At 38.9% G+C, this 27,700-nt stretch overlaps 1 protein-coding gene across 4 annotated transcripts in view; it reads left to right on the plus strand.

The window, feature by feature from the left end:
• The window catches only part of DOCK4 (dedicator of cytokinesis 4), a 479,778-nt gene that overhangs the window by 402,152 nt on the left and 49,926 nt on the right, over positions 1–27,700 (plus strand). For 3 of the 4 annotated variants that reach the window (XM_059885863.1, XM_059885865.1, XM_059885864.1), the window contains exons 31-37: positions 5,651–5,799; positions 7,527–7,612; positions 12,672–12,698; positions 12,841–12,936; positions 13,797–13,857; positions 17,995–18,088; positions 27,252–27,400. In XM_059885863.1, coding sequence (XP_059741846.1) covers positions 5,651–5,799; positions 7,527–7,612; positions 12,672–12,698; positions 12,841–12,936; positions 13,797–13,857; positions 17,995–18,088; positions 27,252–27,400 — 662 coding nt within the window. The remainder of the gene's footprint in view (positions 1–5,650; positions 5,800–7,526; positions 7,613–12,671; positions 12,699–12,840; positions 12,937–13,796; positions 13,858–17,994; positions 18,089–27,251; positions 27,401–27,700) is intronic. The other variant, XM_002686809.7, reaches the window with a different exon arrangement.

Genomic DNA, 27,700 nt, shown 5'->3' on the forward strand with positions numbered 1-27,700 from the left:
GTAATCAATCTCATTTCCATATTGACCATCTCGTGATGTCCACGTGTAGAGTCATCTCTTGTGTTGTTGAAAAAGGGTATTTGCTATGACCAGTGTGTTATCTTGGCAACCTCTGTTAACCTTTACCCTGCTTCATTTTGTGCTCCAAGGTGAAACTTGCCTGTTACTCCAGACATCTCTTTACTTCCTACTTTTGCATTTGAGTCCCCTGTGATTAAAAGAACATCTCTTTTTTGTGTTATAGAAGATCTTAGTTCTTCATAGAACTAAGAAAAAGAACTACGGCTTCAGCTTCTTCGGCATTGGTAGTTGGGGCATAGACTTGGGTTGCTGTGATATTTGCCTTGGAAATGAACTAAGATTATTCTGTCTTTTTTGTGATTGCTCCCAAGTACTGAATTTTCTACTCTTATGTTGACTATGAGGGCTACTCCTTTTCTAAGGGATTCTTGCCCACTAGAAGATATTATGGTCATCTGAATTAAATTCACTCATTCCCATCCATTTTAGTTTACTGATTCCTAAAATGCCATCTCCTGCTTGAATGCCATCTCACGTCCAGTTTACCTTGATTCATGGGCCTAACATTTCAGGTTCCTATCCAATACTGTTCTTTACAGCATTGGACTTTACTTTCACCACCAGACACATCCACAGCTGAGCATCATTTCCACTTTGGGCCAGGCTTTTCATTCTTTCTGAAGCTATTTCTCCACTCTTCTCCACTAGCATATTGGACATCTACTGACCTGGTGGGCTCATCTTCTAGTATCATATCATTTTGCCTTTTCATACTGTTCATGGGATTCTTGAAACAAGAATACTTGAGTGATTTGCCATTCCCTTCTCCAGTGGACCACGTTTTGTCAGAACTCTCCACCATGACATGTCTGTCTTGGGTGGACCTGCATGGCTCATAGCTTCATTAAGTTACACAAAGCTGTGATCCATATGATCATTTTGGTTAGCTTTCTGTGATTGTGGTTTTCATTCTGGAGGGTGTGGGGCTGTAGGTCTTGCTTCTTCCATCTGGCCTCTGAAGGGAGCTAGAAGAGGGTGAAATAAGTAAAGTGGTCAACCGTTCGATGATGGATGGAAACTAAATTTTTGGTAATGAGCATGCTGTAGTGTATACAGAAGTCAAAATATAGTGTTGTACACATGAAATTTATAAAATTTATAAGCCAGTGTTACCTCCATAAAAAGTGAAAGTGAGAAAAGCATCAAATCCCCTCAAATTTATTTATTTGTACCTATACTTGCAAGAGTAGTCTACAAAGAAAGAGGTTATTCTCTGCTGCTGTGTCCCACCTTTGCCATTCATCATGCTGCAAGGTTAAGTTTTTTCTTTCTATTTTTAGTTGAACTAACATCCTTACTAAATATAAAGTGGGCTCCTCTTCCACATTTGCAAACACAGCGTCTTGTAACTGCTGTAGAAAAATCAATACTTCCCTAACAGGCTGCTATGTGTGCATAAATATACAACTCCAGCAGCCCAACTAGCAGGTGCCCTAAATACTTCAAAACAAGACCATGTGGCTGACAATTAGAGATGGGAAAAGTATACTAAATCTGTGATTTAAAAAGAAATAATCTAAGTGAAGTTTATTTTCCTGCTGCTATACATAGCTCAAGATTTTGCATGGCGGATTGGGTAAGAGTAAAATTTTCTGTGGTGGAAAACTTGTACGGTTGCACAGATTCTTTGTTTCCGAAGTGTGTTCTCAGTAAAGAAGGCTAGCCTCATACAGTCTGCACAATAATTTAAATGTGGGTATGGCTTCCCTGGTTGCTCAGTGGTAAAGAACCTGCCTGCCAATGCAGACGACACAGGGTCAGTCCCTGGGTCAGGAAGAACCCCCTGGAGAAAGTGAACATGAAAGTCACTCAGTCATGTCCACTCTGTGACTCCATGGACTATAGTCCATGGAATTCCAGGCCAGAATACTGGAATGAGTAGCCTTTCACTTCCAGGGATCGAACGCAGGTCTCCCGCATTGCAAACAGAATCTTTACCAGCTGAGCCACAAGGGAAGACCAAGAATACTGGAGTGGGTAGCCTATCCCTTCTCCAGCGGATCTTCCCAAACCAGAAATTGAACCAGTGTCTCCTGCATTGCAGGCAGATTCTCTACCAACTGAGCTATCAGGAAGTCCTAGGAAATGACTCCAGTATTCTTGCTGAGAAATCCCATGGACAAAGGAGCCTAGCAGGCTACAGTTCATAGGGTCACAAAAGAGATGGACACAACTTAGCAACTAAACAACAACATGGTTTCTCTACTGTCATAGAAAATCAGGCTAGAAAATACTATATGTTTGGATTGTGATTGAAAGAAGCCAACTATAAATTACATGTTTTAAGACAATCTGGAAATTTTTAATATAGACTGGTTTTACATTAATTTGAAGAATTACTGTCTGCCTTTTTTAAAGATGTAATAAAGGTATTGTGGTCCTGTATTTATAAAATGACCTGCCTGTGAAAGATGCTAACTGATGTTTATACAAGTAGAATGTTATGATGTCTCTGACTTGGTTTAAAATTTCCCAGTGAAAAAATAGTTGGGTTGATAAGTGAAACAAAATTAGCATAAAAATATTGATAATTATTGAAGCTAGGTGATGGGGATGTGGGGATTTATCTTACTGTTCTTTATAATTCCTGTACATTTGATATTTTTCATAGTGAGAAAATTTTAAAAGAGAAAATCATGTCGCAAAATGTCTATAAATGGAAGAGAGTTTTTAAAAAGATTCATGGATGCTCAAAGAAATAGTGGTAAACAAACTAAGTGCATGCTAATGATGTTCTTTGCTAGGAGGCCAAAGGATGGCAGGCTCAGGGAAGAGTAAAAATAAAAATTCTGTAATGGAGCAGTTCTGAATATCATTCCACCATAGCAGCTGTGGGAGGACTATCTGGCTGGCAGGAGTTTTCATTTTATTCTGTATTTGCTGCTTCACTCACCCCCTCACCCCATGCACACCCCAAAACTGTGCAAAGGATTGGTGTCTTACACAGTGTCAAGGAAGCAGAAAGGTCCTCTTGGTTATTAGTCACATGCCAGGGTGGCCCTTGTCCTGTGTACAGAGTCCCTTCAGTCCGTGGCTCTGCAGAAGCAGAGCACCTGTGGCTAGACTCTGAAGCCCTGCAGCCATCTCCTGGGGCAGGGGCAGAGATAAGAGTAAGGCTGGCTGATCTCCAGACTTGCCAGCATTCATCTCTGCAGAAATCTCCTTTCCTCTTTTCTCTTTCTTCCCCTCGCTTGCCAGAACATCTTGAAGAAGCAGTGAGTGGGTTTAGACTTTTGCAAATGACAGGATGAGTGATTGAGTTCAGGTTGCTCTGCATTCTGCCCTGACAAAAATAACTACAGAAAGGAATTGCAAATGCTGGCTGCTAGTTACCTGCTCTAAATGTGTATGTTGGGAGGATGGGGAAAATGCGGGGAGAACACCATGAATTGATGTTTTTGGATATTCTGCCACACTGAGTTTGTTAGTCTTGGAAGTATTCATTCTTTTGGAGGAAAATATGCAAGCGCAGATTAATAAGGACATTTCTTTTGATGAATAAGGGGGAAGTGTTCTTGCTCTGAAGAGGAAAACTTAGTCCCTTGGAAAAGATAAAATATTACCCAGGTCAAGAATAAAGTTAGGAAAGCAAAAAGAATTACAAGCCACGCTTCCTCCTCACATGTCATGGATGCCTTGATATATGAGTAATTTAGAGATGATAAGAAACTGCGAAGTTACTTTCAGTGAAACATGAGAAAAAGAGGAAAGGACCATGTGGCATCACTGATGTACAGGGACTTTCAGATACAGAGGGGCCTGACAGTTGTGTCCTGTTATCATCCCATGTTGAGTAAAAAGGATGAGAGCCACTTTCTGAAGACGTCAGAAATACCCCACGGCATTTGCAGTCACAAAAAACAGTGACTTCACAACACCTACTTGGGTTTGCCCATCCATCATTCTTCTTTTCTTTCCAAATTCTCTTCATGTTCTCCTTCCTTTAAAAATCCCTCTAAAGTCAATACAAGTTTAAATTGTATGTTTGCATCCTGGATTTATGTCTGTCCAAGTCTGTGTTCACCTTCATGCCTTCTGCTACAGAAACAAAATAGAGAAAATGATAATTAATGTGAAGATATTTAACTCCAAAATTGGCAAGTAAGTCTGAACAGCAAGACTTTGTGTGTATTCAACACTTACAAAAAAAAAGATCAAAGAGGGAAAAGTTAATAAGAGGGAAATGATCCTTTTTCATGAAGCCAGCTCTCTTCTGCTCAGCCTCCCAGTATCGTATACTTTCATCCATGATGCAAAAGGCTGTGCATGTAATGTGCATACATGAAATGTACATTGTACATTTTCCATACTGTGCAGTTTATTATAAAAATAGAAACTCTCTGAGATTTAACATGGATGACTAGGGTAATAGACTGAACTCAACACATATCTGCTAGACAAAATCATCTGTGTCCACCCCACCCTCCACTTTCCTTTGCTCTGAATTATCCACAGTATACTTTTTTTTTTTTTTAACTTTACAATATTGTATTGGTTTTGCCATATATAAACATGAATCTGCCACAGGTATACATATGTTCCCCATCCTGAACCCTCCTCCCTCCTCCCTCCCCGTAGCATCCTTCTGGGTCATCCCAGTGCACCAGCCCCAAGCATCCAGTACCGTGCATCGAACCTGGACTGGCGACTCGTTTCATATATGATATTATACATGTCTCAATGCCATTGTCCCAAATCATCCCACCCTCTCCCTCTCCCACAGAGTCCACAGTATACTTTTCAGGACTTGCTAAATACCATTTTGAATTCACTATTATTACACTGTAGTCTTTTCAGAAAATTGTTCTGTTTGTTGTTGTTTGGGCCAGTGTTTATGTTTTACTTAGGCTGTTATGTTTATTATGTAAAGAAGGAAGACAAATTACATAATGCAGATAGGAACTACCTTTTTCATATATAAAAGTCACCAGTAATATTATCACCCAGAGATAACCAATGTGCTTACTATTAGGGGATATAACCTTGTAGACTATCATATATATATTCTTTTTAAATGTGTACTGTGTGGTACTTTGCTTTTACAGTTAATTATATTGAAAAACTTCATCTGTGTTTTTCTTCAACCTCATTTTTAATAATTGCATAAGAATTTTAATGTGTAAATGTGCAGTAGTATAAACAACCAATTCCTGATGATTTATATAATATTTAATTGTATCTTACAGCTTTTTGTAAACTGTGAAAAGGTAAATCCCTAGGTTTTTTTTTTTCAATTAAAAATGATGCAGAAATACTAACACATGGAAATCTGTTTGTATAGCTGCTTAGAGAAATATTTTCTTGCTTGAGACAACTATAATCGATCGTGTTCTTGTGACAGAAGTTTTAAATAAGTCGTATAATAATGATTTTCTGAAATCTTTTTAAAACTAAGTCTGCTGCTGCTGCTAAGTCACTTCAGTCGTGTCCGACTCTGTGTGACCCCATAGATGGCAGCCCACCAGGCTCCCCCATCCCTGGGATTCTCCAGGCAAGAACACTGGAATGGGTTGCCATTTCCTTCTCCAAAACTAAATCTACAGAAAGGTAAATATTTCATTCATTTTAGGAGAGCACAAGCTTCATTTCATTCCTGCCCTGATTGGCCCCTTCCTGGAAGTAACCTTGATACCCCAGCCAGATCTCCGCAATGTCATGATTCCTATTTTCCACGATATGATGGACTGGGAGCAGAGGCGGAGCGGCAATTTTAAACAGGTAGGTGGATGTGCTCTCAGAGCAGTCAGAAGAGTCTCAGTTCCCTCAGAGGTGAGTGTGGTGGCTCAGAGATGCTCCGAGTTGAGGAATGAGCTCTGAACCAGATTTCAACCTAGGCTGCCTACTTCCAAGCTGAATACATAGCCTCGGACACCCTTCTGGGACTGTGTCTCCCTAAATCTCTGAGAAGCCCTGGAAAAAACATTTCATTCCCTTTCAGCTAAAAAAAAAAAAAAAAATCCTGTGATTTTCTAGGTCTGTGTTTAAGAGCTAGCAGAAACTTTATTTGCTCCCAGCTGGACACAACACAGAGGAATCAGAAGGTTAATGATTCCTAAAACCGCTGACCTCTCAATGGTCTGCACATTGTATTTGGTGAATGGCTTAGCTTTGAACATTTGATGCACAGTATGTTTTATTGCTCTTTGCTTGAAGTGCTGAGAATTAATTTAAAGGGAAAAGCAGTCAAAATTGTTGTAAAGGAAATTCCAAGAATATGAGCATAAGCCTATCATTTCTCTTTGACATAGGATCTCTTTGACACAGGCTCCAGTTTTGGAAAGACACTTGTTCTTATTCCAAAACCAGATCTCATAGCAGAAATCAACTGCCTTTGCCAGCGCAAGTCACTCCTATTGGAGACAGCAGGCCAACTGTTCACACAGTCATGGCACTCACCTGTGTGCATTCTGCTGCATTAAGCAAGCTTCTTGCTTCTCCCTATGAGCCCTTCTCGAGTCTTAGAAATGATTGTCAACTGTACGAACAAGCTGGATGCTTACACAGAACAAGCATGGCATTTCATCTGTATCAAGACCTTCATTTATTTTCAGGAGTGTCAATACGTGAATGAAAGCCTATTTAAAAATTATATTGGGGAAAACCCACTTCTCTTACCTTATCTCTTTACCCATTTATTGAAATTTGATTCAAAGGAAATAATTGTGCTCAGTCCTTTGACAAAGTCAGATATCCCTCCATACCGCTAGTTGTTAACTCTCTGGCCTTGCAGAAATTCTTCCTTTTCTGTCCCCTCTGCTGTCTCCAAAAGATGATGGGATATTTATTTCTGCCTTCCTGATACTGAAGTCCTAAAGGATATATGTTCTTAAAAATATAAATGTTTTGACTACAGTTTTCAGGAAATATGTCCTTTCTGTCTCATGCTGCTGATTGCTGACTTAGAATACCATCTGTACATGGTTAGGACAAATTCTCAACTTCAGCAAAGATTTAGTGCAACCTCAAACTGTTTTGAGAAAGAAAATAGATACAAAACACATCAAAGATTTAACTGAATGTTTGTGGATATAGTAGTTTGCTGATGTTCTTATATGTATGTATGTGTATGTGTGTGTGTGTGTCTGTGTGTGTGTGTGTATATATATATCATGATTTGCAAAAAACAAAAAAGACTTGCCAGTTTTTACAGCTCCTAAAAAAAGAATTCAAACATTTAAGCTGGGCTGCAGGCATTTGTGTTTGAATCAACAAATAGAAGTCTTTCGCGGCAGCACACACTACCCCACCGGGAGTTTGAAGCCATGTTCCTGCATCTAAATTGGCCCTCTAGAATTCCAAAGGGGTGTCTTCGGTTAACCACAGCTGATAAATTCACAAAATTTACTGTGGCTTTTTCCCTTGCAGAAATAAATATGTTTCCATGTGCCTAGAAAATCCTTCTTGTGAGAAGGAAAGAAAGGGAGTAACATTTGGGTCTGTTTCAGGTGGAAGCCAAGCTCATTGACAAACTGGACAGCCTGATGTCCGAAGGCAAAGGCGATGAAACCTACCGTGAGCTCTTCAACAGTATGTGAGTAACATGTGTATCTCCAGTTGATTCTTTTTGGGGAATTTGGGTGTCAGTGCTAAGCAGCTGAGAGCTGCAAAGACAGCTTGGGTCTCCCCAGAGTGCTTTGTCTTTGTGGAGTGTGAAATAAAGGATCATTGCTTAACTCTGGTGAATGGATCTTATTATGTTGATGATTAGACATATCTCCTTGTGTTAATCTCTGATTAGGACAGGTTACAAGTGTTACATAACAAATCTCACTCTTTTCATGACTAATTATTTTAAAATTGGGGCTGCAAGATAATTATTTTCAATTGGGTAGATAGTGGGAGAGGAAAACAGAATAGAGGTGTGATTGTTGTGTTTGTGTGCAATGCTTTCCAAGATGTCCTTGGCTGATTCGCTGGTAGGAAAATTAACCTAGTTTGCATCTGTTGTTCAGCGCTTGATTTAATTCAGCAATACTTATTGCTCATTCAGCATTATTAATTGCTTCCTAAATGTTTCTTACTAGAATATCACAGAAGCAAATAATTTCTAGTAGATTCTGTGATTAGGATTTGTAAGGAGGATAAAGAAGTAATGGAGTGTTATAAGGAGACTTGAGGTTTCCTTACTAAGGTAAGACTGTGATCACTGTGCCAGGATGAAGTGCCTGTACTGAGTAGTCATTCACTGTGTAAAATGGCCACAGACAACACTTAAGAAGGTTCCAGTGCTTTAGGATTTTAATTCTAGCACTTGTCTTCTCTACAGCTTTCTAAGGCTCTTAGTCATTGTCTAACCTTTTTACTTATGAAGTGTTTTTTTTTGAAGGAAGAACCAGCTCATTGTGCTTGGGAAATGTTTGCAGGTCTTTCAGAAGTGCAGAAACAATTTAGCAATATATTTTTCTATTACAAAATATGCTTTTCCTTGTATTTACAACCAAGTAAATCTAAAACTAAATACTACTGCTTTTGCACTGATAGCCAGATAGAAAACTCTGTAATTCGTTTATGATCATAAATTTAGAGCAGTAGATATATTAATATATAGGGTTGAAAAGTATTATTAATGGTTGATAGATTTAAACGTGGCTGATTTAAAATCATTCTTGATGCTTTTAAGAAAATTATATTGAAGGGAAAAACCAAGAAGGGGTATACAGATCTCTTGTGGTGGTAGTACCTGATAAAATACATTCTTTGTACTGAATCCTGAACAATGGCATTTTCTTCTGATACTGTAATTAAACTGGAACTTTTAATAATTATTCATCAAGCCCTCGTTCATTCTAGTGTACAAAGCATCTGTCTTTCATGACAGCTGGAGTTTAGCAAGAATTCTGATTAAAACCTCATCCAGTATAATAAATTACTTTTGAAAACCACTCTCAATTCCGTTACTAGTCTTTGGTTTGAACAAAGAACTAAAATGAGAAAGCACTCGGTGAAATGAATCTCTTGAGATTTGTGATTAATTATTTATAATAAATCCACAAGATTAATAAGCACTCACATAGCTCTGTAGTGCCTCTTATCTACTTTAATAAAGGCCTGATAGCATGCAATTTGGACTGCTTGTGTGTAAATATGGCCTTGAAATAGAAGATGTACCTTGACATTAAAATCAAACCAATAATTAAAATATTAAGCCTCTATAATTAGGACTATTTTAAGGTCCCTGATTCATTCACTGGAGATTTTTATTCTTTTCTTGATTGTTTAGCATATCACTAGAAATCTTACTATAAATGTTTCTCTTTAATACTTTTATGATCAGCATATTGAGAATAAATAAAATCTAAAGTGATAATTAAATGTCATTACTACCTGGGCTCAGAAAAGAAAGGGAAAATCCAACTATATTTCAGGAAACAATCAAATGCTTTTTTGGCAATAGAAATCACAAAGAATTAGGGTAATCACACTGTGTCATTGCACACATTATGAATTGGGAACACATGCCATTGTGGTACAGATTTTCATTTTTTCTCTGTAATTCATGTCTAAAACTTCTTAAAATTTGTTCAGAAGCTGAAAGTAGCTCACCGCTTCCTGAAAATGCAGTATATGCTTGCCAAAATAGCCTCCTAGAATGAAACTATAAATTTATATAGTACAGTCCTTCCTAAGAACTCATCTTTCCCTGACCCTCATGTTATCCTCATTTTCCCATACTACATCTTTTTGAAATAAATGAGGGTCAGGGTTTATTGGTTTTGATAATGCTGAAATTGTGGATCATCGCTTCCCATGAGATACGCAGAATAAGGCATCAGAATGAAGTTCTGCTTCCCTGCATCCACTTCATTGACTCATTCAGCTTCATTTATTGAGCCTCTCCCTGTGCTTGGTGGTCTTCTGAGGCTGAGGGTGCATCAGCGACTGTGCTGCTGGAGCACACAGTCAGAGTACTGACAGCCTCGGGGGTTATAAAGGGGATTTCCGGAAGATGTAACCTCCACCTCAGTCCTCCACTGTGCTTTATTGTATGTTGCTCTAATAATTCAGTAAGGCTCCAAATCATTTCATAGAGCTTTGTACACACACACACACACACACACACATATATTTGAAGTGAAGAAGTGAAGTGAAAGTTGCTCAGTCGTGTCCGACTCTTTGCGACCCTGTAGACTGTAGCCCGCCAGGCTCCTCTGTCCTTGGCATTCTCCATGCAAGAATACTGGAGTAGGTTGCCATTCTCTTCTCCAGGGAATCTTCCTGACCCAGAGATCAAACCCAGGTCTCCTACATTGCAGGCAGATGCTTTACCATCTGAGCTACCTATGTATATAAAGCGTTGGCCTCCACACAATCCTATTAAGACAGAGAGAAAGGTAGACTGAGGGTCAAATTCTGCACCCTTCATTCTGTCAGAGGGGAAAAGCCTAACGAGCAAGTATATAGTCCTGCAGGATGTTATTTATGTTGCTCCTCATTGTCATGGAGTCCAATTGCCTATCATTAGCAATAAAAAGTCACCTTGGAGCCAGGAAGTGAGTAGTGGGGAGATAAATTAGGAGTTTGGGATTAACATAGACGAACTTCTATATATAAACAGCAAGGACCTATTGTATAGCACAGAGAGCTATATTCAATATCTTGTAATAATCTATAATAGAAAAGAAAAAAAGGGAGATATATATGTATATATATATATGTATCTGAATCGTTTTTCTGTACCCTTGAAACTAACAACATTGTAAGTTAACTATGTCAGTTTTTTTTAATGGTTTAAAAAAGTTATAAAGAAATGATGCATCATTTATGCTCTTGTGACATGTATGTAAAGTTAGTGCATTAGTTTATGTAGCAACCATTCATCATCTTATTGCCTTAAAAAAAAAAAAAGTAGGAAACTTTCACTGTTACTAGATGAGTTCCCTGTGTACTCAGCATGGACACACTGGCATGGTTATAGACCAAATTATAGACCAGTGTCACCCAAGTTATCTAGAAAGACTCTTCTTATCTGATAGCCTCTCCTTGTCCAGGTGTATCAAGTAAGCTTGGAAGGCCAGCTTCCCCACAGAAGGAATAATCCTGGGCAAGAAAGCAGATGAATTGGGTTCTAGGCTTGGCCCTGATAATTTGAGTCTCAGGTTAGTCAAGGCAGCAGGCTCTGCAGAGCTGTGCTTCTTTTCACAAGAGGATTCTGTAGCTCTGATTTCTGACTGCATCCAGAGGCTGTGCAAGTTAGTGAAGCTCATGCCTATAAAAGAAGTCTCCCATTTATTTTTAGAATTATTACTTAACTTGAGTTCTGTGTTTTTCAGCCTCTAAAGTATATGAGGTGTGGGCTGTCACTTGGGAAGATTTCTCCATCATCCTGCCTTGCTTTGGCAGGCAGAGTTTCATTTGCGTACTTGGTTCAATACCAATTTGGCATTTAAGCTTGAAACAGGTGCTTTTCAGAGGTTTTTTTTTTTTTTTTTAAAGAAAACACATTTAGAACAAACTAGGGGACTTTTCCCTGGGGGATTAGTCAGGACAGGCTCCATCCCTTCATGTGTTCCCTCTCCCTTCCTCCCCCTCCTTAGTTTAGGAAGCAGTTCAGAATAAGCCAGAAAAACAAATGATCAGGGATGCCTAGGCACCAGATGACAAGCCAAGACAGAAGACTGGGCACTGGAATGGCAATGGCAAAAAGAAGGTGGGGGGAGCAGGAAGGACAATTGAGAGAGAACATAGCCAAAGACCAAAAAAAAAAAAAAAGAAAACTTTGACAAAATAGCTTCTTTTCCTACTAAGCACAGTACAGGCTAGTCTGAGATGGTACTTGTGAAAAAAAATGTCTTCTCTCTCTGTTATTCGTGAAACTAGGATAAGAGGGAAACAAGATTTTAGAAATAATCATCATTAAATTTAGGAGGACAGAGTATCCTCATGTTGTTATGCCTATGTTCTTTCTTTTTTTCTTTTGGGGAAAGTTCAATCTTAAACGGCTTTTGTCAAGTAGATGGTTAATTTGCCTAGAGGTGGGAGTGAAAGTAAAAAGAGATCCTAATGATTATGATTGTTATTGTTTTGTGTTTACATAGCAGTGCCTCTGCTCCAAGGTGCTTAAGATTAGGGGGAAAATGTAGGAGGAGAGATGCGGTTCAGTACTTGTCATCCATCTGCTGTAACAACCACATAGAAAATCCTTGGTGATTAATGACAAAATGAATGAAACTGTTGAGTGAGTGCACAGATAGTACAATATGTATTGAGTGGGCAAATGTTAAGTGAAAGGAAAAAAACGCAAAACGTCATACCGTCTGTACAAGGATTTTCCTGTAGCAGTTGCATTGCAGTAAAATTGCTTGGATGAAGATGCATTCCACTGAGAGGTAGGAAAACATTTTTGTGTGACTAAAGCAAGATCTTACTTAAAAGTAAACTTTGAGGCACTCCTGTTTTTGCTTTTCTCAGTGTTGTTTGTTGTGGGGAGGCACAAGCCTCTAATATTAGTGGAAGAGAGAAGCTAAGAAACAATGTCTTTGAGCTGTGAGGTGCTTGCATATTTTGAAAGTATGATTTATATGCATGTGTTCGTATTTGATGACTTGGATAATCTGAAAATCAATTTGCTTTGTCAATGCTTCCTGGATTAGAATTCCACTCTTTGGTCCCTATCCTAGGTAAGACATTGTTTGCATTGTGCTACTTGTGAGATGTTGCGGTGGTTGCTAAGGCATTTAAGGTACTGATGAAAGTAAAACGGTTGTCATGGTGACTGATAAAAATAAATGTTGAAAATGCCCTGGATTCTTTCTTTTCCAGTCTACTAAAGAAAATTGAGCGGGAAACATGGAGAGAAAGTGGCGTTTCCTTAATCGCCACTGTAACTCGGCTGATGGAGAGGTTGTTAGATTACAGGTAAGCCCCTGTTTCTCAGATACACAGTGCTCCAGTTAGGAAGTTGAAGAGTCAGAATACAGTTGCACTTGAGTTAATCACTCAAAGAACTGATAATCAGACCATGGAACCTTGTGCAGTAAAATAGCGGACTTTTAACTAGCTAGCTCAGTTTCTTCCTTGTTTTTTTTTTTTGTTTGTTTGTTTTTTAATGTTTTGTTCTGGGTTCTTCAGCAGTTCTTTTAAAGTTTTAATAAATTGAGAGAGTCCTGTTATTAAAGAAATCTTTTGTTCCTGTTTTTGAAACTCACCCATTAGAACCAACAGACCTATTCATCTTAGTGTGACGGTAGTGTAACAGAATTGTATAACCATGCTGCTTTCTTATAGAAGGAGAGAGGGAATGAAACTCGCACCGTTACCTTTCAGAGACATGATTTTTTAATTTTGAAGTGATCTAAGCTGTTGAAGCAGGTCATCCCACTTAAATGCATGGTATTTTAAGAAAAAAAGCCTCATTGTTACTGCTGATGGCCAGGCTTACCGGCTCCTTTTCAGCCCAGTAAAAGGTGTGTTATGATACACCTTTTACTGTTACTTTTACTGTTTACTTTTACACCATAACTCCTCTTCCTTACCCCCTCTCTATTGAGAGAGGGCACAGCCCACCTGGAAGTGAAATCTACAGCCACGTTGGTGCTCAGGGAGGGTCTGACCAGCCCCCTCAACCCAAGCCTGTTGGGGCTCTGGCCTCGTTGATCCAAAGCAACTTGCAAATAGCCTCTAGTCTCTGACAGTTTCTTTTTTTCCCCTAAAAGAACAAACTGTGTTTGCCCTTAGGAAGGAAGTTCTGAGTTCTGACTCTTTCTTCTTGTTTTTAGGGACTGCATGAAAATGGGCGAGGTAGATGGCAAAAAGATTGGGTGCACCGTGAGCCTCCTGGTTAGTCAATGATTTCCCTTTTCCTCCTTGCATTCTAATGTTTGCTTTTTCTCAGAAATACTATGTTTTGTTTGTTTTTCTGCTGCAGTGTGTCTGTATCTGAGTGTTTCTTAGAAGAGTTTAGAAGTGTTCTTTGCTTTAGTTTGAATTAAATGCTAGAGAATTCTCAGCTCCCGAGTGTTGCAGAAAGTACCCACTGTAAGATCCCATGGTGATGCCAGCTTCTCCCTGTTGTATTGTTTTTCTGCCCTGAAGTCCTTTGTTGCTCTCCTAGGAAAAAAAAGATGATGTCCCTGGAAAAAGGTCTTTTCAATTCTGTGTAAACAGTTCCTTTCTACCCTGCTTATATTTATTCTAGATTTTAATAAATATTAATGTTCCTTTCTGAACAAATGACAGTTTCCTGTTTAACGCACATATTTTCACTCTGTAGCTTCTTTGCAAATTAAAGCCATCTGTGGTTAAGATTTGGACTATAACTGGGATAACCATATAGTTTCTCATCCAAACAAGAAATTTTGGAAAACAAAAATCAATATCGTAAGGATAATAGGCTATAGCAGAACAGTTCTGGGAACACAAAGTTTACCCTGAAAGTTCTCATAACTAATTATCAAATAGAATGGTATTCTCACTACAGAGCAAAAGAAGGACTATACATTTACATTCCTTTTTCAAATTTTGGTGTAGGATAAATTGATGCTTTTAATAATTTACATTGATCACATTTAAAATACAAGAATACTCTGTGACTGCTTCTGGTTCTAAATTTGTGTATATCATGGTTCCTTTTTCTTATTTTGCAGAATAGATAACACCTCATCATCTATCCTAAGTATTTGCACAATCAATTCTAATTCTTACTCTGATCCACAAGTCTCTTATATCCATGCCTTTTTGTTCTCTATTTGCCTGCACCTTAAAATTTTGTTTTTTCCCCAACCTGATTCTGTCTTGTCTTAGCTCATTGATAACAGATTTGGTTTGTTTGTTTTGTTTATTCCCCCTCACAGTCCCTCTTCAGAGCTCAGAATTTTTACTTTCTTAGGACTATCTTTTTCCTTAATTTCTTTTCTCGCTATACTGTTCATCTCTGAGTATATGACTTTATCCTTTTTTTTAACCATACCTACCACTTCCTCCTCATTTTTGCATTTAATTGTTACATTCCACCTCTGATACCAGTTGCTAAAAATAGTGAGACCTGAGCATCTTTTGTCAGGCCACCTCTTGTTATGCAGTTTCTCTTATAATTTTTAAAATTATAAAAAATTATAATTTTTATCATCAGACCCAATAGTAACCTGCAGGCTGTCAGGCTAAGCTCATGGGGTCAGCCCATTACCTCTCCCCTTAGCACTTAATGTCTAACCTTGAGCACAGTCATTCCCACTTCTAAATTTCCTTTCTGTGCTTTCCCCACTGTTTGCCAGCCTTTGGCCATGGTCAAGGTCCTCAGCCTGATCTTCCATGTCTCTGCTTGTACGTCAATATTTGAGGAAAAAAGCCAAGTGCTCTATCGTCTTCAGGTTTTCTCAGTCTGTCTCCTTAATCCTGGCTCTCCCCCAGCTCCAAGCCTGAAATCTCATAAATAACCTTAAAGGAAAGCCTTTACCTTTTCCTGAAGGACTCATCTTCCATTGTCTCCATCTGCTTTCACAGCGCCCTCTGTGACCTTGAGAGGTACACTCTTAAATGTAGACTCTGGGTCCATTTCCTCAACTGGTATAAACAGAAGATATCATTTCCTCAGATGAAAGACTGAATACTCTGACCTAAATGTGTTTACTCTAGTTTCCCAGTAGGAGTAAGCCAGAGACAATAAAATCAGTGGCCCCCATCAGTGTTCACATGAGACAAAGAATCTAGCTTGTTAGTTTTGCCCTGACCAAGAATAGTCCTTATAGGAAATGCTAACACTTTGAACACTGCTTTCATTTCAACTAGCACAGGAATACTTATTATTAAAGGACCGAATATATAACTCTGAAGCTAATCTTTTTAGCTTATACTCCATATGGAAAGTTTTTTGATGTTTTCTAGCTGCAATATGCTTCTCTTTAATCACTCACTTCCTCCTGGAGATTTTTCTTAACTCTTTGGAAAGATCAATTCCAGAATGTCTTCAGAGGAACTCTGACTTTCTCTACAAGCTCTGAGTTAAACGGTAGTATTAGACTGGTAAAATGTGTAATCTTTGACATGACTAAAACTAGGAAATTAATTATTGTTTTGTTCTCTCTGTCACTAGTTTTGCCAGACATACATGAAAGCGACTCATCTGCTCACTGAGAGATTTTTTCTTTCTTTCTTTTTTTTTTTTAAAGACCTATTATTCATTTACAGAATGATCACTTATTTTGTTCCCAAAGAAATTTGCTTCTTACCAGAAAGCTATTGGAAAAAAAACATTGCTTAATAATGTAAAGGTCTGCTATTGAGTGGTTAGATTTATGTTTATGGTACAATAATTCTTGCTGATTAAAATTATTTTGATTATAATAAGAGAGATGTGAAGAGCATTGTTTACTAGCTTTTTAAAGAATGCTAAGATCTATAGGACACTGTAGCCTACCAACTCCTCTGTCCATGGGATTCTCCAGGCAAGAATACTGGAGTAGGGTGCTGTGCCCTCTTCTTGGAGATCTTTCCAACCCAAGAACTGAACCCAGGTCTATTATGTCTCCTGCATTGGCAGGTGGGTTCTTTACCGTTAGTGCCACCTGGGAAGCCACTCAAGATTAGTGCCACCCAAGGTATATAGGACACAAGAGGAAAGGGGAAGGATAATGGTATAAATTGGAGGAAATATTTTTTTATAATGCGTTCAACTACATGTCAGCTTCTTGAAGTTAGATGAGTCCTCATATTGAAGAATGGATACTATTAGGTAGTGGCCACAAAGTGCATTGACAGGAGACCCTCAGGCTTCATGCCCAAGTACAGTTAAGCAGCCACACTGGCTAGTTTGGTCCGTAACCGAAGCCCTCTCTAGCTAATCAACTTTAAAAATGTTTAAAATTCCTGGCCTTTCCCTGTTACTCCTTCAAGTCAACAGATTTGTCTCCCCATCACTATTCATTTTTCATTCTACACACCAAGTAGCATCTGTCAAAATAATAGCAATAGTAATGATAGTAGTTCAGATGGCTGTAAGCAGAGATTTCATAGTATCTGCAGTGATCTGCTCGCTGAAAGAGCCTTATACAGAGCCTCACAGCATCACGCTTTTGCTGGATTCCAACTTCTTACACTTTTACTCCTATGTTTACTAAGTTCAGTGAGGACTAACATACTTTCTAATATGACAAAGAAATAGATGTGGAGGCCTGTAAATAAACATTTAAAATGACAACATAATGTGTTCAGTTAAGTCAAAGTTGAGTTTTTGATGATGAATGTTCAAACATTTTAGAGAAGTTTAAATAAGATCCAGATACTTTGTTTTCATAAACCAAATATTTTCAGTAAGCATACCCTTGTAACAATAATTTGAAATAAAACCTCTTACAAATCCCTTTATGTTGTAGTCGTAAACTGGAAACCTTTAATTCACCATAAAATAATTTTAAGATGAAAGAAACTATCCTTTGACTATCAGTGATCAAATGTAATAAATAGGTTAATATCTTACATCTTTTCAATATTTTAGTTGAATTTTTAGACTAGTTCATTGGCAGTTAAACTTAACCAAAAAACGATAGACAGTAACAAAAGAAATGTGAATCAGGGGTAATAACATACCCCCAGGAGTTACCAGCCTATCTAGTTGTTGATGGGTAATTTTTAATACAGACAGTGTTGAATTAAAGATATATCACTGTGTTTTGCCCTTGACTGGCAGTCCAAAGGTTGAGACTGCCCTAACAATGCAGGGAGTGTGGGTTCTATCCTTAGTCAGGGGACTAAGATTCCACATGCCATGTGGCACAGCCAAAATAAAAGGAAAGAAATGTCAAAAAAAAATGTATATATATATGACTGTGTCCCTTACTTAATTTTGTGAGACATTTATATAGAAAAATTTGTCTATTTTCTTGGTTCAAGACATGAAACTTCAAGCCGAGTAAAGGGTACATACCTGCCAGCCTAACCGTTGAGAAGTTATCCATAGTTGTACTCTTTTTTGTCTTTTAGAACTTCTATAAGACTGAACTGAACAAGGAAGAGATGTATATACGCTACATCCACAAACTCTATGATCTGCACGTCAAAGCACAGAATTTCACAGGTAATTGTGTCTTTTGACTTGGGTTGGGGGAAGTGGGCTGGTCACTGTTATATTAAACATAATAATTCCTCTGTTTTTTAAACTAGAGCCGAAGACTCAACCATTTCTCCTTTTAAAATTGGAATTTAGAACTGGAATATATATGTTGTTTTTTCTTTACTATATCTCTGCATAGTTTTTTAGGGGTTGGTTTTGGGATTGGTTTTTGAATGGTTTATAAAATACACACCTAGATTTTCACAGTCTATTTAGAGTTAGTATTTCACCACTTCAAGTTAAATATAGGAACTTTACAACCTCCCCACTGTACATTGTAATAGTCATAAGCATATATGTATGTACATTGAAAAATTCCATCAGGTAATGTCATAATTTTTAAGTCATACCTATTTTGAAGAATTTAAGAGGATAAAAATTATCTATTATATTTACTCAGATATTTACCATTCCTGTTGCTCTTTGTTCACTCATGAAATTCTCAGTTTTCCTCTGTTAACATTTTCATTCAACCTCCAGAACTTGTTACAGTATTTCTTTTAGAACAGATCTAGTAGTGAAGAACTCTTAGTTGTCCTTCATCTTTATTTTACCTTCATCCCTGAAGGAAATGTTTGCTGGGTACAGTTGGACAGTGTCTTCGCATCAGTACTTTAAAACTTTTATTTTCTTCTGGCCTCCATTGTTTTTGGTGAGAGCTGTAGTCATTTAAATTGTTCCCTGTATGTAATGTGTAATTTTCTCTGGTTGCCTTTAAGACTTTGTCTTTGGTTTTCAGCACTTCAATTATGGTATATATATCGGCATGGTTTTTTTTTTTTTTTTTTTTTTTAATCTATCCTGGTTGGGTTTGCTGAGCCTCTTGGATCTCTCAACATTTCTTTCACCAAATTTGGGAAACTTTCAGGCATTATTTATTCAAATATATTTTCTGCACTGATTCTCTGTTTTGGGACTCCAGTTTTATGGATGTTAGACCATTTGGTATTGTTCTATAATTTCCTGGGGTGCTGTTTTGGGGGTTTTTGTTTCAATTTTTTTATTCTTTCTGTTTTTCAGATTGGATAATTTCCATTTATCCATTTTCAAGTCCATTGGCTCTTTATTATTTCCATTCAACTACTGAGGCCTTCCAGTGAAGTTTTAATTTTTTTAATTTTTTATTATTTGTCTAAGTTTATTTAGCTATTTTTAAAAGCTTCAGTAGTTTTGCAAAAATTTGTATTTTCTCCTCATTTCACGAGTGTTCACTTTTACTTCAAGTAACACGGTTATAATAGCTGTTTCATAGTATTTGCCTATAATTTCAAAAACTGAATCATCTTAGAGTTGGCATCTGTTAATTGCTTTTTCCCTTTGAGATTTATTTAGTGTTCCTGGTTCTCTGAATGTCAAGTAATTTTGGATTGTATCCCAGACATTTTGAATATTGTGAGATTCTGGGTTTTCTTAAAATACTCAAAAAATCAATCCAGCTAAGTTCAGACCTAAAGTCCTGAGTTACCTTTTGAAGGTCAGTTTAGTTTTCAAAGCCTTTGCTGCATTTTTGTGGTCTTTCCTGCTTGTGTGCCACCTGGGGAGAGCCTGGGACATGGACAGTTATCTATACTGTAGTTCATTTATCAGAATCTTTGTTATGTTGATTCTGATTCACTCTATACATGTACAGCTTAAGGGTGAGCCCAGGAAGACATACACATAATTTAAAAATTCCTTTCTCCATCTCCTTGTTCTCTCTGATCTTTCTCAGTCTTACCATCTCCCAAGGGCTCGTTTTCCTGATACTCTTGCTTAATCAGAGCCCGAGTACTCAGAGCCAAGACTTGATCCTCCACACTATGATCTACTATGTATAATCAGCCTCCCTGGTAGAGGGAAAGCAGTGAAAGGAAATAGAAAAGTGGAAGCCACTACTGCTGCCACTGTGAGTGCCCCTGATGCCACAGTGTGGGTTTGCAGCTTTGTTCCTGGGACTCAGAGTGGACCAGAAGAATAGAAAGGACTCCCACAGAGGGTCCTTCTCCCAGTTCTCTGACTAAAGGAGCTTTTTCTGTCTGTTTTCCATTCGAAGTTACATGAAACAGGGAAGGCTAAGCCTGGAGATACAAAAGGCAAAAAAGTAAAAACAAGGAGCTCACCACTCTGTCATCCTCCTTTAAGTACTGATTCTCCTGTTCTGTCTGCCTTCTCATTTACTTTTCAGAATTCTCCAATAGTTGCTTTATATATTCTGTCTTGGGTTTTTAGGTGAATCAGTGAGAAAAATACACTAAAATGTGCATACTACATCTTAACCAGAATGAGAACCCTTTAATTGGATTTAGAAATTACAAATCTTAGTCTTTTGGCACACTGTTCTTCCAAGGAACTCCTGAATCTTGGTTCCTCCCCCAGCTTTGAAAGAGTAAAGGAACACTTTCTGAAGTGATGCTCATGTTCCCAGGATTTAAGCATGCCTCTAGCTACGGTTCCACTATATCAGCTAAGAGCACCGCTTAAAAGTTAAAAGTTCCCAGTTCTTGACTCAGACTGGAGACCTTTATGATATCTTTGATACCTCTCATTCATGAGGTGCTGTTGGTTCTGCTTCCTAAAAATGAAAGCCATATTTTCTCTTATTGTTTCCAGTTTCACTGCCTCAATCAGGCCTTCATTATCTCTCTCTTGGACTGCTTCTTAACTATCCCGTTATTCACTAGAGCAGGGATCAGTAAACTTCAACCTGCAGCCCTGTCATTTGATTTTTTAAAGAATGTTTTATTAAAACTCCAGCCACACCCACTTAATTACATATTGTATATGGTTGCTATAGCACTCAAATGGCATAGTTGAGTAGTTGCAACAAAGACTGTATGTCCTATAAGCCTAAATTATTGACTGTCTGATCCTTTGAGAAAACTTTGTCACCCCCTTCTCTAGATGTAACTTTGTCAATTCATGTCTTCTGCAAAGTAAAGCTCAAAGTCTTTATTCAAGGCCCATCATAATTGAAACAACACCTGTCCATTCAGCCTAATGTATTCTTGTTTACCTCTAATACTGTGTTCCTTCTTCTTATCCTTCAGAGCCAGCTCCTATATCATCTTTTCCATGAAGTCTTTATCTTCCTTCTCTCTCCCTCACCAACTCACACCCCCAGCTTTGGGCTGAATTAATGTTTTCTACTCTTTTCCCATTGCAGTTTTTTCAGATTTCCATTCAAGTACTTATCATATCATTTTATTCATAGTTATATAACAAATGTGTGTGTGTGTGTGTGTGTGTGTGTGTGTGTTGATAAGTAGGGAGGTAGGTAGGTTGAGAGATCTTTAGTTGAAGGTAAATTCCTTGAGGACAGAGATGATATTTTCTTCTTAGTCTTCTCAGTTCTTAGATTAGTGCCTAGTGAGATTTAAATAAATGCATTACTAAGAATGCATTCAGATTTTAACACCCCAAGAGCAGATTTTTCTCCTTTAATATTGTTAATTCCTTAATCACCAAGGAAGCCCCGGTATCTCTTCACACAGATGTCCTGATAGTTTTGATTAAATAAACTAAGATTTTTTTAGCTGACTTTGTTGTCTAGAAGTTTAAGTAGTCATTTGAAAGTAGTTTGTAGCTAATATTAGAAAAATGGTGAACCTGGTTTTTTTAATCTGTGAAAACAATCTAGTAGACGTGCTTTATTTTGAAGCCCATTAAAAAAAAAGAAGAAGAAGAAATGAGAGAGGGAAGTGAGGACAAGCTCTTGCAGACATGTAACAGATATATTTTGGTTTTCTGAAACTCCAAATCTGTCACCTTATATTTTGAAAATGTGTAAATCTTGTTTTCTTGAATTTGTTTACTAAGCTTGAAGTTTTTATGTTCCCCAAAGTCATAAGAAATAAGTTCTTCTCCCATATAACATTTTACTCATTTCTCCTCTGTCCTCATTTTTGTGGGTCCTTGGAGAAAGTGGAATTGATGGAAAAACTTCTGTCTTTACAGGATTTGTTTCTTGTGGCTTAATCCTTTCCAGCCCTCTGTGACAATGCCCTCCATTGCACGATTCATCTCCATATTTATCCTGTGTTACTTCTTTCTGCATATTGATACCTTCCCCGTACAATTCTCAAAATGATGGAATGAGATGGCCCATATATTTAATTATGTGATGATGGCCTTTTGTTCAAAATTGTAAACACTTTTAAAAACATTGTTCATAATTTTGGATGTGAGTCATCTTTCTCTTTTCAGTATGCAATACAGTCTTCTAAAGATACATAGGAATAAACATGCAACATATTGTAATAAAACATCTTCGATATGCTGATGTGTTCCAGAAACCTCAGTAGTCTGTTGCTGACACCTCAGAGGCATACGTTTCCTTTAATGAAAATTTTCTGCAGTTTCCTTCACACACACCGTTTACCCCTGATATACATCTTTATCTTCCGGAATCAAATTCTGTTCCAGGTGTAACTTGTTTTCACGCCTCCCCACATCACCCTTCGGTCATCTGTCAGCTTGCTCTGCTGGCCTGCCAGTTGTTGTTCATTCACTAAGTCATGTCTGACTCTTTGTGACCCCATGGACTGAAGCACGCCAGGCTTCCCTATGTTTCATTGTCTCCTGGAGTTTGCTCAAAATTCATGTCCATTGAGTTGATGATGCCATCCAACTATCTCATCGTCTGTCCACCCCCTTCTCCTCTTGCCATCAATCTTTCCCAGCACCAGGTTCTTTCCCAGTGAGTCACCTCTTCACATCTGATGGCCAAAGTATTGAAGCTTCAGTTTCAGCATCAGTCCTTCCAGTGAATATTCAGGGCTGATTTCCTTTAGGATTGACTGGTTTGATCTCCTTGCTGTCCAAGGGACTCTCAAGAGTCTTCTCCAGCACCACAGTTTGAAAGCATCGGTTCTTTGATACTCAGCCTTCTGTATGGTCCAACTGTCACATCCATACATGACTACTGGAAAAACCATAGCTTTGACTAAACGGGCCCTTGTCAGCAAAGTGATGTCTCTGCTTTTTAACACACTGTCTAGGTTTTGGATGTCTTGGATGTCATAGCTTTTCATCCAAGGAGCAAGCATGTTTTAATTTCATGGCTACAGTCTCCATCTGCAGTGATTTTGGAGCCCAAGAACATAAAATCTGCCACTGTTTTCACTTTTTCCCCATCTCTGTACCATGAAGTGACGGGACCGGATACTTTGATCTTAGTTTTTTGAATGTTGAGTTTTAAGCCAGCCTTTTCCCTCTCTTTCACCTTCATCAACAGGCTCTTTAGTTTCTCTTTGCTTTCTGCCATGCAGAGATCCAGGGAATAGCAAGGAGAGATAAGAAAACCTTCTTAAGTGAACAATGCAAAGAAATAGAGGAAAACAATAAAATGGGAAAGACTAGAGATTTCCTGAAGAATATTGGAGATACCAAGGGAACATTTCATGCAAAGATGTATACAGTAAATGACAGAAACAGCAAGGACCTAACAGAAGCAGAAGAGATTAAGGTGGCAAGAATACACAGAAGAACTGAACAAAAAAGCCCGCCAGTGGTTACTTCTTTTCCCGCCCTTCTCAGGGGCAGCTCACCCACACCCGACCTTCCCGCCATCCCTTGGACCTTCCCAGAGCAAACGTTACTTGAACAGCAGTTTACAGATTAGAAACACTTCATTAGTCCCCACTTTTTTCTTTTTATTTATTGTCGCAAAATGTACATAACATAAAATTTGCCATCTTACCCATTTTTCAGTGTGCACTTCAGTGGCCATTAAGTGCATCCATGTTGTTGGGCCACCATCACCACCATCTATCTCCAGAACCTTCTCATCCACCCAATCTGAAACCCTGTACACATTAAACAGTAACTTCCCATTTTCCCCTCCCCTCATCTCTGGCACCACCACTCTACTTTCTCTCTGTGTAAATTTCACCTTCATCGCCTTTTCGGTCCCTCCCTGTGGGCAGCTGGGATGTGGGAAGGGGTTCCCTCTGGCCTCCCCACTCACTATTCCACCTTTACACTGTGTCATGGTTAGTCTCAAGGATATTTTTTGAAAGCTCAGGGAGATACAAGAGAAATCTGAGAGGCAAAGATGATCATTCTGGAGCTGTGTCATTAAAAGAAAATAGGAATTATTCAGCAGCTAAAGGCTTGAAGGAACAGGCTGTGAAGGACCCCAGGTGTCGGTTGGTGTGATAAGGGAGAGGAATCTTAGTTTGTTCAGGTGACAGGAGCAAGAGTGGGCAGAAAAACAAAGATGCCCTTGGGGTTTTCTTAGATGCTTGGCATTAGAAGGGTATGTGGGTAATTAAAGATTAGGAAGTGATCTCAGGAGGCCTCAGGGAAAATGAGGACGCTGTTCAAATACAGTACAGCTCTGATGATCTTGTTATCATCATCGTCTGTCTTGTCCCCTGCAAAGCAGTCTTCCATGGCAACCCACGTCGTGACAGATTTGGCTGCTTCTACATCCACCGATTAATCGACACCCTCCAGCAGACATTCACTCTGTCCATCTCACCCCAGGAAAGGGCCTGTCCCGTGTCCATGCAGTGGAAGGCGCCTGTGTCCCTGACAGGCAGCCGCCTCTGGATCAGGATGCATCATGTTTCATTCAGCAAAAGTGATGATGGGGTCGAGGGGCTGGAGGCTTTTTAGGGAGACAGTAGCAGGCTCACAGTAGCAGTCTCCTTACCCGTCATAAGTGGGGACATTGGGAAAATGTGAGTGGAGGGACCAGATCATGGGCAGGCTTCTGTGTCACTTTAGGAAGTCCAAATTCATTCTGTTGTTAATAGTTAGTGAGAATCATTAACTAGTTTTAATCCTGGGAGTGATGTGATCACTTGCATTAAAGAAAACTTATGTTAATAACAGCTTGCACACTGAATGCTGGGGAATAAGAGACTGCTGGTGGGTGATGAAAAGTTTTGCTGCAATCATTGAAGTTACTGGGTTGAGCTCACCAAAGGTAATTAAAGAGGAAAACACAGCCAGAACCTAAGAGACAAGAGAATAGTGATGGTGACCCAGGCCTTTCTCATCACAACTATATTTTATACATTGAGATGGCCAGATCACAGTACTGGAACATGTGAGTTCCAGTACACATAGGCTCCAGTACACATAGGAGCCTTATGTGTAGTTATCCTTAAAGCAAATAAGTGAAGAAAAAGAATTACCATTTATGGATACTGTATTGAAAGTTACTACTGTGTCTTTTCAGACATGTGTGGGGATGGTAGGTAAATGGATACCTAACATAAGGGTTTTATCATTTTATTCAGTTTAGTAAGTAAGTTGGCTGTTAGAGTGTCAGGTGAAAAAAATTATAGTCTTTCATCAGGGACAGTGAATTCTGGTTCCCATTCTTGATGTATTTGGCCGTATTTATGGTTCAGGAAAAGAAGAGACCTGCAGAATGGCAAGTATCCTACTAAATACATTACCTGTCAACCATGCTTAAGCCTGTGGGTCACCATTTCTATACACATGTATAGAATGTCATCCCTTTACATGTTTCTCCAGGAAATCACCCCTACACCAAACATGTCATAACTTTAGTAACCATTACTGAAGATTTGTGGGGCCAGCCAGAGGGGGTGACAGAGTACACAGCCCACACAGTTTGTTCTCTCACACACACACACACACACACACACATGCACACTCCTCTTACCCAATACTTTTACCCTTTCTGGTCCTTTCTCTGTTGGCTATTAATAGATTTTAAAAGTTTTTCTTCTCTGAACTCTTCTCTAGCTTTTCCCCTTCCATATTCTGTCTGTACCCTGATACCCCCCCACACATAAACAATAAGTCCCCTACATACGAACTTTCAAGTTCTGAACTTTCAAAGATCTGAACGTGTGTTCCATCAATGTCAGCGTGAGTGAAATGGCAACTTGCCCTCTGTCTCCTATTGCTGATGATCCTTCAGCTCTGCCATCTCCCACCTCCTATACCTTCTTCAATGAGTAACTCTTCTTGCCTGTTCACTCAATGCCAGCCCCCTGTGTGCCAGCTGTTGTACCATACTACTGTACTTTCAAGGTACTGCACTTTAAAGGGTTTTCTTTATTTTTTGTGTTTTTTTAATGTGTTATTTGTGTGAAAAGTATTATAAACCTATAACAGTACAGCACTATAAAGCTGATTGTGTTTGTTGGGTACCTAGGCTAACTTTGTGGACTTATGAACAAATTACACTTAAGAACACACTCGCAGAACAGAACTCATTTCTATATAGGGGACTTGCTGTATCACTTTCACATTTTTCAGCCTTTTATTAGCCAAGAGAAATGAGCTATCATTTTTTGTCTCTTAAGCATGCCCTTTTTTGCCAACAAAGATCCATATAGTCAAAGCTATGGTTTTTCCAGTAGTCATGTATGGAAGTAAGAGTTGGACCATGAAGAAGGCTGAGCATTGAAGAGCTGATGTATTTAAAGTGTGGAGTTGGAGAAGACTGTTGAGAGTCCCTTGGACAGCAAGGAGATCAAACCAGTCAATCCTAAAGGAAATCAATCCTGAATATTCATTGGAAGGACTGATGCTGAAGCTTCAGAACTTTGGCCACCTGATGTGAAGAGCTGACTCACTGGAAAATAATCTGATGCTGGGAAAAATTGATGGCAGGAGAAGGGGGTGACACAGAATGAGATGGTTGGATGGCATCACCGACTCAATGAACATGAGTGTGAGCAAACTCCAGGAGACGGTGAAGGACAGGGAAGCCTGGCGTGCTGCAGTCCATGTGGTCACAAAGGGTTGAAGAAGACTGAGTGACTGAACAACAACAAAGCATGCCCTATGGAAACTACCCATAGTCCCCTGCCAAAGGATTTACCAGTGAACCTATGTAGCAAACAAAAGCATGTCTCCCCTACATTTTGAACCAGCTACAGAGCTATCCTTAAACATTTTTATTATGCCAGTACCTATGAAAAGTAGTGGGAGAAATAGATGGGAAGGAGAGAAAGAGAAAGAGAAACAAAAGATCAAACAGAAGTCTCCAGTAATTCCATCTCCCGGGGCGCTTCTCATTCATTCACCTTCCGTTGCATGTGTCCTGGACATGTGTTCTTCAGTATCGTGAAATTCAGAAAAAAAGTACTTAATCCAGCTTGTCCTGAACCAGCTGCATTGGGGTCCTGTCTCGATCATTACCTTCCCGCTTATCTTTCAGAGGCTGCCTATACGCTGTTGTTATATGATGAGCTGCTAGAATGGTCTGACCGGCCCCTCCGGGAGTTCCTGACCTACCCCATGCAAACGGAATGGCAGCGCAAGGAGCACCTGCACCTCGCCATCATCCAGAACTTTGACAGAGGCAAGGTAAGTGGCCCCAGTCACCTGTGTCCTTTCCCAAGGTGACTGTCACATCTCCTTTATTTCTAGTTCATTGATGGCCACCTCTTCAAGCAGGGGCCCTCAGATTTTCAGTGTGCATTAACTCCTGAGAGTTGACTGAAATTAAGATTCCCAGGCCCCACTCCTGCAAATTCTGATTAAGTAGGTCTGGCTTGCACCAGGGGGTTCTGCAATTTTAATAAGGACTCCAGAAAATTCCAGTGTGTATGAACTTGAACCCCATCTTGAGAGACCCTCATCTAGAGGTTTCAACATCCAGGCATT

The sequence above is a fragment of the Bos taurus genome, chromosome 4 (genome assembly GCF_002263795.3).
Source record: "Bos taurus isolate L1 Dominette 01449 registration number 42190680 breed Hereford chromosome 4, ARS-UCD2.0, whole genome shotgun sequence".
In the NCBI taxonomy this organism is placed as follows: Eukaryota; Metazoa; Chordata; class Mammalia; order Artiodactyla; family Bovidae; genus Bos; species Bos taurus.